The sequence below is a fragment of the Podarcis vaucheri genome (genome assembly GCF_965113315.1).
Source record: "Podarcis vaucheri genome assembly, chromosome: 3".
NCBI lineage: Eukaryota > Metazoa > Chordata > Lepidosauria > Squamata > Lacertidae > Podarcis > Podarcis vaucheri.
In genome coordinates, this window is record NC_138761.1 from 41,315,930 (window position 1) to 41,327,426 (window position 11,497).

At 45.4% G+C, this 11,497-nt stretch overlaps 1 protein-coding gene across 1 annotated transcript; it reads left to right on the plus strand.

Annotated features, from left to right (window-relative positions):
• Window positions 1-19: 19 nt before the first annotated feature.
• Window positions 20-10,993, plus strand: YIPF3 (Yip1 domain family member 3). Its single transcript, XM_082216262.1, has 9 exons — window positions 20-250; window positions 2,700-2,900; window positions 4,263-4,369; window positions 5,391-5,436; window positions 5,762-5,854; window positions 6,084-6,215; window positions 7,169-7,282; window positions 8,384-8,507; window positions 10,544-10,993. The coding sequence occupies exons 1-9, from the start codon at window positions 155-157 to the stop codon at window positions 10,663-10,665; spliced, it is 1,035 nt and encodes a 344-aa protein (XP_082072388.1). The 5' UTR covers window positions 20-154; the 3' UTR covers window positions 10,666-10,993.
• Window positions 10,994-11,497: the final 504 nt, after the last annotated feature.

Genomic DNA, 11,497 nt, shown 5'->3' on the forward strand with positions numbered 1-11,497 from the left:
CACAACCTTATTGGGGAGGGTTGCCTTGGCTTCGTTACATCCGGGTCCCTCTCCCTGTATTTCCAGTCGGGGCCCTGGTTTCCTGTATCCTCCGCTAGTGGGGTGAGGCAGGAGGGCGGGCGCCTGCTCGCTCCCCGCAACTGGTGGCAGGAAGATGTCCGGACCCGGGGTGCCCACGGCCGCAGGCGCCGGAGGGGCGAGGAGTCCTGGGGCGGCGCCGGAGTGGGGAGCCTTCGAGGACAACATGCAGGTATGGGAAGGAGGGAGGGAGGAGAGAAAAGGGGTGCAGGATAGAGCCCCATCCGCGATGGTGTATGTACTCTGCGGGTTACGTTTGCTGCCCTGTTTCGCAGTAACTTAATCCGGAGTAACTGCCACCCTTCACATAATCGTGGAAATTTACCCCGGTTCGGGGTAAAGCCATCAACCAACCCGCCAAGATGCTATGGGATTTACAATATTAGATGAGGAATGGGGTAAACTATGGTCAGATCCAACCCCACAGATCAGCTTCAGTCCGAGTAAAAGAAAACACATAGGTGGCATTTATGTCTGCAACGTTTGGCTAGAATTACAAAAGAGGGAGATCTGTCTGTCTATCTCATGTATTAAGACCAACCACAACAACCCACCAACCTGCTTCGAATGCTCGTCTTCTACTTGAAAGTTAGGGGAAGTAGTGAGGAGTAGTAATTATTTTCATAGCTGGTGGCTGTCAGTCAGGGCCGTACACCAAAGTCCTAACCATGTTTCCTCAGAAGTATGTTTTGTTGAATTCAGTGGGGCTTACTCTCAGGTAAGTAGGATTAAAATTTCAGCCATAAGTGGTGCTTGCTTGCCTCCAGCCCTGCTGAGTTGATTTGAGACTGCCACATCTGGTACTGGGAGGACTCCAAAATGTTTTTGGTTTTTAGCAATCTATACATATACATAAAAAGGTAAAGGTACCCCTGCCCGTACGGGCCAGTCTTGACAGACTCTAGGGTTGTGCGCTCATCTCACTCTGTAGGCCGGGAGCCAGCGCTGTCCGCAGACACTTCCGGGTCACGTGGCCAGCGTGACAAAGCTGCTCTGGCGAGCCAGCACCAGCGCAGCACACAGAAAGGCCGTTTACCTTCCCGCTAGTAAGCGGTCCCTATTTATCTACTTGCACCCAGGGGTGCTTTCGAACTGCTAGGTTGGCAGGCGCTGGGACCAAGCAACGGGAGCGCACCCCGCCGCGGGGATTCGAACCGCCGACCATGCGATCGGCAAGTCCTAGGCGTGAGGTTTTACCCACGGCACCACCCGTGTCCCTTACATATACATATATATATATATATATATATATATATATATATATATATGTAGGTTTTGGTGTCTTCGGGTGTCTTCCCGTGTAAGAGTCGGGGTGTCTGTGCGACGTTTCGACGAGGTCTCACTCGTCATCTTCAGGCTGGTGCTTTCGGCTTCTTGTTACTGGAACTTCTTGTTACTGGGTTCCAGTAACAAGAAGCCGAAAGCACCAGCCTGAAGATGACGAGTGAGACCTCGTCGAAACGTCGCACAGACACCCCGACTCTTACACGGGAAGACACCCGAAGACACCAAAACCTACATTCCTGTACCCGTGAAAATCTACGAAAGCATATATATATATATATATATATATATCCAACCAAAATGTACTTCAGGGAGGAAGAGGTTCAAGAGACAGCTATATATCCCAGTTTAAGGAGCTAACTGTCAGTTCTACTTTCCAGGCATGGATGCCAGGTCTATCAATGTATTACTTACGGCTTCAGTCATAGAATCATGAACTTGTAGAGTTGGAAGGAGTGCTGAGGGTCTTCTGGTCAAACCCCCTGCAATGCAGGAATCTCCACTAAAGCATCCAATGTAAATGGCCATTCAACCTCTGCTTGAAAACCTCCCGAGGGTTCCACTGTCAAAGAGCTCTTAGTGTCAGAAAGTTTTCCCTGAAGTTTAAGTTGGAACCATATATAATGTAGGGGAGAGGTGGGGAAGCAGCATTTTGTAAAATGTAAAATTTTGACTAGCAGGTATCAGGAAATTGTGTCACTATTTAGGTAAAATGTCATTCATTTTGTGCTTTGTTAAGTTGTCCTATGAATATTTATGCTTACAACATATTCAAAACTTCAGTAAAATGTGCCACAAGGATATTAAGGCGAGGCTCCTTGAGAAAGTTCCAGAGGTGTGGGATTGTATCTGAGAAGGCCCACTTCCTGATCATCAGGGCCTTGTTTCAAGTAGTGAGAGCACCCATAATTACTGTAGTGTACAGACTGGTTTAGGAGAGAGCAGTGTTAGAAACTGGGATAGAAACGCTAGGAGCCAAATGGCTTCTGGGACCTGGGTTGTGGGCATCAAAACAGAATGTCTAGTCACCATTTGCTGGGGGGGAGGGGTCGACACCACTTTCTATGTATTATTTTGATAAGCATGAATTCATACGCAATTCAGGTAAGTGACACATTCTTAATATCACATTTTTAGCAGAAATTGTTAATACATGTTTAATTTGGTGTTTACAGTAAAAATGCTCTTTATTGTTAAACTCCTTAACATATTGTCTATCCTTAAAATTTATTTTGAGGCTTCAAAGCACATGTGTTCAGTAATCCTTGTGTGTCAGCCAGGCACAAAAAATGGCATCCAGCTACCTTTAATGCTTTGCATATCTTTGCATTATTCAGGGCGGGGGCTCTGCTGTAATTGATATGGAAAATATGGATGATACATCTGGCTCCAGTTTTGAAGACATGGGTGAGATACACCAACGCATGAAGGAAGAAGAAGAAGTGGACGCAGAGGCGGCAGCTGCAGATGAGGAAGATGGCGAGTTCTTGGGAATGAAGGGCTTTAAGGGTCAGTTGGGTCGGCAAGTAGCTGATCAGGTAAGCCGCATTCTACTTGGTTTGTTCTTGCTTCTCTTCTGTGAAAAAGTTCTCAGCCCAGGAGACTGCTGGTTCCTGCAAGCTCATTGACTGTAATCCTCTAAGGACAATGATTGGCGCTTCTTCCAAAGCATAGTCTTGGGTTCTATGTTCACATTTGTTTTTCTCAGATGGACAACATATATTCTGTGACCTGCACATGGGCCACAGGCCTTGCTATATGCATGCAAGACAGTGTAGCCAGAACTAGATTTATAAAAACCTATTACTCAAAATTAGATTTAGCGCCTGTTCTTTTAACCCACACAGTAGAAAACAGACCATTTATTTCTCTTCTGGTTGGAGAAACATAAGCTAGACTTGTAAACTTCTTTGACACTTTTTTTTTACAATCAAGCAGTATATAAATAAATTTTATGAAAATAAATAACTGCATATCCCCCTGTCATGCTCCAGGGGATTCCCTCCGGGGCTAGAGTCTCAATCCTAAGACGAAGAAGTCTCTTCTTGAAACACTCACGGGTTGAAGCAGGGTTGAAGGTGCAGCACAAGCCAAGTAAGCCAAGTTCAAGCACTAGAAACCAGTCTAGTTCCAAAATGTGATCCAGAGGAAAGGTCAGGCAACAACCAAAGCAGAATATCACAGGAGTTCAGGCACAGGAAAGGAGTTGAAGACCCGCATTGTTTCCAATGGGGCTCAAGAGGGAGACCTTATATCTTGGCTTCCTTGACCACACCCTAACCACAACTGCTGGTAGTAAAGGAGTTCTGTGGGCCTTCTTACTCACAAGTAGATGCTTCACAAGCCATTCCATGGCTCTGGGTCCAAAGTCCCTCTTCAACCTGCCCCTTTTGGCGCCAGCATTCTCAAGAACTGATGGGTGGCTTCACCTCCTCCTTTGGTAGCTCCAAGGGTTCTTCAGCAGGGCCCCTTGAAAGGATCCTCAGCACTGGTTCCATGAGTCCCTGCCTGCTCCTCAACGTCCTCAACCTGTGGACTCTCTGGTTAACTCTCCAACGGCTTCGTGCCTGGCACTGGGTCTGGCCAGGCATGACGCCCCCTCTATTTCACAATCTTTCATTCCTTGTGAGAAACTGAGGAAGAATCAGCAACATGCCTGAGCCTTCTCCACATTCATTTGCAGAGGTAGTAGTCCCTACCCACAGCTCCAAGCTAGTGTCTTAACTTCCATAGCAGCATAAATTTCCGTTGCACAACTACAAAGATCACTGGTGCGTGGTGCATTCTAAAATATGGCATGAATGTTGATCCCTGTGCAAAAGCTGTAGAATTCAATGCAATAATCTAGTCATCAGCACTAAGAAATGAGAGCTCAGTTTCTTACAATCTCTCTTTTCTAGATGTGGCAAGCAGGAAAGAGACAAGCTTCCAAGGCTTTCAATCTCTATGCCAACATTGATATCCTCAGGCCCTACTTTGATGTTGAGCCAAACCAGGTTCGGAACAGGTAAGCAAATGGCAGGTTCTTCCTTCCACTTTTCCAGATTTGCTTTCTCTACCAATGGCTTTCCTAAGACTGCTGTTTATTATGTTAATAACAGAAGCACAATTCATTTAAGAAAGCAGTTACCTGGCACCCCACATCTTTGTTATTAATAAGGTGGCTGTTCAGATTATAGAGACAAGTACCGTACCACACATCTGTTTTGCTTACCAGCCTTTTATAATGCAGCTTTGGGGGAGATGTTCAAGAATTCTAGCTGTGCTGTAATTTCTCAAACCATTTATTATGAACTTTTTCATTTTCAACCTTTTGAATTAGACAGGATCGGGGTTGTACATATCTCCCACCTACCAACCATCCCAGGCTTTGTATCCATTTTAGTGGTGTGCTGTGTGGATTATTTAATGAGACTGGGGGTGTACCCCAGCTCTTGCCTCTCTCCTTGCCAACCCTCCCCATGAACCTTGCCAACCACCTCTGCTACCTTTAGACCTCATCATACCCTCCCTCCCTCTCCTTAGACCTCCTCCTGCTCATACTGCCAGCCTCACCAGCAACACTATTTCATCCTTAGCAGCAGAGAGTGAGGAGGGAGGTGGTGGCAGAGCAGGATGGTTGCTGGGAAGCTGCCCTGTCCTGCCTGATGGTTCCTCCATGGCTCACCTGAACAACCCACCAACCTACCTCTGTCTCACTCCTCCACTTCCCTTCTCACATTCCAGTGCTTACACGATGTCCCAGCAGCTTTCAGAAGTCTGTCATCACACTCAGACACCAAGTGAACTGCAAAATGACAACATTAAGTTTTTATTGTATGCTAAGATATGAAGCCTTCCATCATTAACATTTTGATCTACAGCATCAGATCTGTCATAAGTCATTTTTTATTTATTTTTTAAATTTATAGCCTGATTTTTAGTCTAGCAGAGTTGCATGTGAGTTTTAAATGAGATGTTTGTTCTAAGAGACCTTGCTGCTTGGTCATAGCTATTAACTCTCATGTGCACACCTTGTTCTCGTTTAGGTTGTTGGAGTCTATGATACCTGTTAAGATGATTAATTTTCCCCAGGTGAGTTTGTGTGGTAGATAATAGGTTTACATTTTTTGTGTCAGAAGAGCAGGGAGCTTTTAGTTGGGGCTCTGCTTCACTTTCCCCCTCTCTAAAGCTGGTGAGGTACTCTACCCGTGTCCCAGTATGGATATGCATTGGTGTGTCCTCGGATGTTGAATCCGTAGGTCAGAAGCTCTTTGGGGCAGGTTGACTGCTTTCCTATTCCAGACATAGTGGGGCCATACTTTTGTGGTTCCCTTTCTGCATTTGTATTCCTCTTCACAAATTCATCCATCATTAAAATCCCACCCAACTGATCAATTACACCTTTCCTCTTTTATAGAAGATTGCTGGTGAACTTTATGGTCCCCTCATGCTGGTCTTCACATTGGTGGCTATCTTGCTCCATGGAATGAAGACATCGGATACTATCATTGTAAGCAAAGAAACTGGCTTTCCTGAGCCTTATTTAGCTTTTGAACTTTCTGCACAGGAGTGCTGAAAGTATCTTAAACGTTCTATGGTGTGAGAGAGTTCTGTATATGAGGTGCAAGTAATTACTACTACAGGCTTCACTCCAGTTGAGTTTCATGGAATTACTGCTTGATAGTCCCATTTCCAGTTTGCAAAGAGTGCTCCTCTAGCTTCTCTTGCTTTTTCAACAGAGGGAAGGCACATTGATGGGTACAGCAATTGGCACCTGTTTTGGTTATTGGATAGGCGTCTCCTCCTTCATCTACTTCCTGGCATACTTGTGCAATGCTCAGATCACCATGGTCCAAATGTTGTCGCTATTGGTAAGTATGAATAAGCTCTCCAACCAACTAACAGTCTCCGAGAGTGTCTAAAGCAGGGGTGGGGAACTGGATCCAGCCAGTGGACTCGATTTTACTCTCCTTTAACTCTATGGGCTAGATTAGGCAGGAGATGGGCAGGTACCTGGCATCAATGTGAAATCGGGTGACACAGCGCTTTGAAGACCCAATAGTCAGTTGACCATTGAGACATCAAATCCTCAAGCAGGGGCTTGCAAAGAGCTTTGCACTGTGCATTGAACTCCTGGCAAACATCTGAGTACCAGTGCTTCAGAAGCCAGATGCACCACAGTTGCTGGTGTTTCAAAAGGTCCTATTGGCTCAGCCACTTTTTTACATGCACACATTTGACATCATGCATGATACCAGGTGATTAGCAGATGGGCGTGGCTTGACAAAACAGTCTGGTGGGTCAAATCGGAAAGGCTGGGAAAGCTAATGACGCATGCAGGCTGGAAGTTCCCCAGCTGCAGTCTAAAGAGGACTGTGAATTTCCCTCTTGGTAGATAGTTTTGTATCTTCACCAAGTGTAGAGCAACAGCTCTTTCTCTTTGGGGTTGATTTGAGTGCACTGGTGAGGTCGTCAAGTCACTGGTCTTCTTTGGTTAAAGAGATGTTTTAAATAATGCTTTAAATAAACTGGAAAGGGACAATGACTGTGAAATTAGGCCATTCTCATTAGCTTCCAAACACTCTCCAGGCCTGTGTAGTGATTAACCCCATAATATATTCAGACATGCCTTGGGCATAATCTGACATTTGTCTAATAGCTCTAGTAGCCAGGCATAATTCTGACATTCAGCTGCAGTACATTGACTTGTACAGCTCCTGGCACTTTAGGCTGTGTGAGAAAATGCAGTCAGAATATACGGCTGCATTGGGGGTTTTCACATGCCCTCATGCTTGTCTCTAATGGGTTCCCTTCCTACACACAGGGCTACGGACTTTTTGGGCACTGCATCACCCTCTTCGTCACCTACAACATCCACTTCCACTCCCTTTTTTATATCTTCTGGCTGGTGATGGGCGGCCTCTCTACATTAAGAATGGTGAGTAACAGCATGTCATGCTTCATGCGTATCAGTTTTTAGGAGTTGTTCAGAGATATGTAAGAATTAGTAGCTGCATTTTCTCCCCCCACCCCCACTTCCTTCTATATCTCTTTTTCTATTAGCATCCCGTAGATTGTGTATACCTGCCCTAGGTTATGAAATGTTTAATGTATTATGCAGTCATCAGCCATTGAATGCCTCCTTCAAAATTAGCACCTCTATCATTCCAAGTATGTTGAATGAATAGCATTAAAACCATATTATACAGTGGTTATTTCTGGTTGGATGGCACCTTGTATGCCTCCTTCTGGCAACTCCTGAGGTCAAGCTGGTTCCAAACATACTGCTATGCTTTCCTTTGGACCACATCAGTGAGGCTGAGAGGGAAGGTCTTGTTGTCAGGGCAGCCCAAGACCTCCATGTACGCTGCCCATACTTGCACCCCGGGGAGGTCACTTCGGTGATGCTAACACAGTGGTTTGCCTTCACCCCTGGAGGCGCTCTCCATTGTCTGTCGGGGCAGATGGATGCTGACAACAATGGTGGCTACTTTAGCCATCCATCAAATACACATAAAGAATACTAACAAAAGGAATCACAGGTCTGGTGGTGGAAGTGCTTTTCTGACATGGTTGAATCTCTCTCTCTCCCTCTTCCCCCCCCCCCCCGGATCTGCTGTGGCTGTAGGTAACGGGAGACTTGAAAGATGTTGTGTTTTGAAGCTAAGGATCTCGTTTCCATTTCAGCACATACGAACTGACTCTTGTTTAAACTCATTCACCATTTTTTCATATCACTAACTGGCAACAGCAGCTTCCTCAGTTTGGCATTGACACGTTGCCCATGAGATCTGGTTTAAATACCCAAACTCTGATGGCACTTGGAGGCACGGCTATAGGAAACATTTAAAGAGGAAATTGAGAGGTTTAAAAGTGTATTCATCCATGTGAAACCAAACCACACATCCCTGTACCTCTTAGGCCTGTGAATTCTGTGGGAAATGTTGCCATCGGAAATAATAGCTCTGATGCCTTATGCAATTGTACTTTGGGTTTTATAGCCAGAGTTTGAGAAACCTATGAGATCTGTCTTTCCTAGGTTGCTGTGTTGGTGTCACGCACAGTGGGGCATACCCAGCGACTCATCTTGTGTGGAGTGCTTGCTGCCCTGCACATGCTCTTCCTCCTTTATCTGCACTTTGCTTATCACAAGGTTGTAGAAGGTAAGAGAGATCAATGCTGGGTAGTAGGTTTTTGGAAGCACACACTTCCAGCTGTTTGTTGTTTTCGTCCCTGTGAGAACATCACCCAAAGGATTCTGTTTCATGCCGTGTCTTCCACTCCCTGTGAGCAGATCACTACTTGGATTTCATAAATTATATGGTCTGAGCCCCATTCCTTCTTTGAGACCTTTCACACATAATGGTTTTCCTGCAGAGCTGAAACTTCTGTACATGGTAAATGTGCACACTTTTGTCACAAGTGATGAATGCACAGATGTACCGTAGTTTTCGCTCCAAAACACGCACTTTTTTGCTCCTAGAAAGTAAGGGGAAATGCCTGTGCGTGTTACGGAGCGAATGCACGGATCGGAGCCATGGCTGCCATCAGTCAAGCAACGTGGGAGCCGATTACACGCTCTACAAGGCTCTCGCTTTGCTTGCTTTAAAGCAACCTGGAGCCGGGGAGGGGGGAGGGAAGGAGAGCCATGGCAGCAAAGTGGGCAGCAGCCGCTTACACGGGAGGAGGGACAGACGCTAGCAAAGGTCCGCGCGCTCTCTAAACAGAGCAATGAGGCTGCAGAGGGACGGCAGGAAAGATAAAATTTAAGCAACCAGCAGCAAAATAAAACCAACCTCAAGCTCTGAGCCACGCAGTGAAAGCCACGCAGTGAAAACCAGGAAGTAAAAAAAAAGGCTGGGGATGAGGGAGAGGGGAAAACTTCGCAAATTCCCCCATCTCAGATGATCAGATGGGACGGAGCAGCTTGTTTTCAGGCAGGATATATTCGAGCATTGTCTGGGTCCTAGTGCCCCTACCGCTTTTTTGTTCTCCATTCTATTGCTGCTGGTGGCTGCTTATCACTCAGGCTGCAAGGAGGAGCGCTTTTACACAGCTAATGGCGAATCCCCTGCAATCCAAGTCCTCCTCACTTGCTCAAATCTATTCTGCCTCAAAACAAGGAGCGGAAGGAAAAGGCTGCAAACTGTTAAATGGAAAAAAAACCCAGGCACAGGGCAAATACCTTAAGTATACCTTTAAAGCAACAGTACTCTTTCCCTCCCTCCTCCCTGCTCAGCTCGCTGAAAAGCTCCTTCTCCACGTGTGCTCCTTGAGTGCTTTTCCTTCCCTCCCCACTTAAAATGTGGTTACAAAGCATGGATCCTCAGGATTTTTGCCTTGGGCTACCCCAAACTCACTGTCAGATCACATGTCTGTGGCCACAGCATGAACCATAAAAATCACACATCCACTGTTTCGTTTAGAATATTTTTTTCTTGTTTTCTTCCTCTAAAAACTATGTGCGTGTTATGGTCAGATGTGTGTTATAGAGCGAAAAATACGGTATATGACATTTAAACTCAATAAGTAGCCACCTCTCTCTCTCTCTCACACACACACACACACACACATACATACACACTCACTCACTCACATGTTATATAAATAAAAGCAATGAATTCTGAGTCCCTAAAATGTCTGAGAGGGAGTAGATTCTGTTTGTTACTCAGTACTGAACTTGATCAGGTAGGTAGAGGCCTGTTTTTCGAGCAGCTTTGAGAGTGCACTGAAACAGACAATGTTTTGTACAGTCTGTTAACACTTGCATTCAACGTCTTGTGATCTGCAACAGTTGTACTGCTTATCATATCAAGTCCTGAACTTTATTCAGCCTGAACCGACAGCAGTCTTGCATTGCCCCATCTCTGCCTTGGTGGGCAGAGTGAATCTGCGGCATGTTGCCTATGTAGCAAAATACTTTCCTAATGTCATCTGCTATGAAGAGCACAATGCTCAGCTACACCATGATTCTGGAAGCTGGCTATATACACAGTTCCATCTCAAGACCCACCGCTTCACTGAACTGCAGATTTGACGTGTATTGAGAAAAATAACATCCAGGAAGACACACACGTATAGGAGGCGGCTGAATAGATTAATGCTGTGAAACAGCAAAGGGCCAAAGTAATATGAAACAAAAACTGATGTAAGTACAGCCTACGTTTAATATTGACTAGCCCTGTTCCTTTTCTCACAGGCATCCTGGACACGTTGGAAGGACCCAACATCCCTCCTTTTCAGAGAGTTCCCAGAGACATTCCAGCTGTTTCCTCTGTGGTACTGAACATGACAACCAAAGCAGTTGGACTTAACTTATAGCCTTACAGACTGTGCGCCCCCTGCCTCTATATAGGTCATGTACTCTGCTGCTGTCGCCTGGGAAAAGGGACAAAGTAACGGGAGCAGGACCTGGCTTTATCTGCAGTTCTCCCCTTGGAAACGGAGAGCAGCAGAAGAGAGAGAAGATGTATTTGTCCGGTTTTGGCCAGATTGTACTGGGCAGAGCTCTTTTTCTGGCCCACTTAGCTCGGATTGCATAGCTCATTCACTTTCCTCCATACACCCTTTGTTCTTGCTCTTGTCTCTTTAGCCTGTGTACTTGTAATCCTCTTCTTTGCTGAGGGAAGAATTAAATTTAATGGATGTCTGTTCTGAGCAATCTCTTCCATTGGACCCTCGTCATAAATTAAGAAGTGCAGAGCAGAGCAGATAGTTCTGTCCTGTTTGTTCTCCAGCCATGTTCTAAAATCCAACCAAAACTGGGGTTATAATTTCATTTGCCCAAGTTGCTTCCCTCAAGTGAGCAGCATTTGATTTTGGTTGATGCAAACAATGGCAGGCTATGAGCCCGTCCAGACCTCCGATTAATATGAGTGGTCAACCCTTTGTGCCTCTTTTAATTCCCCCTCGTCCATGTGGTGTTCTCTCCCAACTGCTGCTGTCCTCCACACTTTCTCCTTCCTAAATCTGGAGATTTAGTCTAAGAATACAGATAAATTTGCATAAGAGCCTGAAAGGAATTAAGGGCAGAATTTAGCTACTTTTCAATAATAAGGAGAAAGTCGTCATTTTAAAAGAAATACCAGTGGCACTGGCTTTTCTGAGTTTTTAATACAGAAATAATCTCTCTCTGGATTCCTTATATAAATTG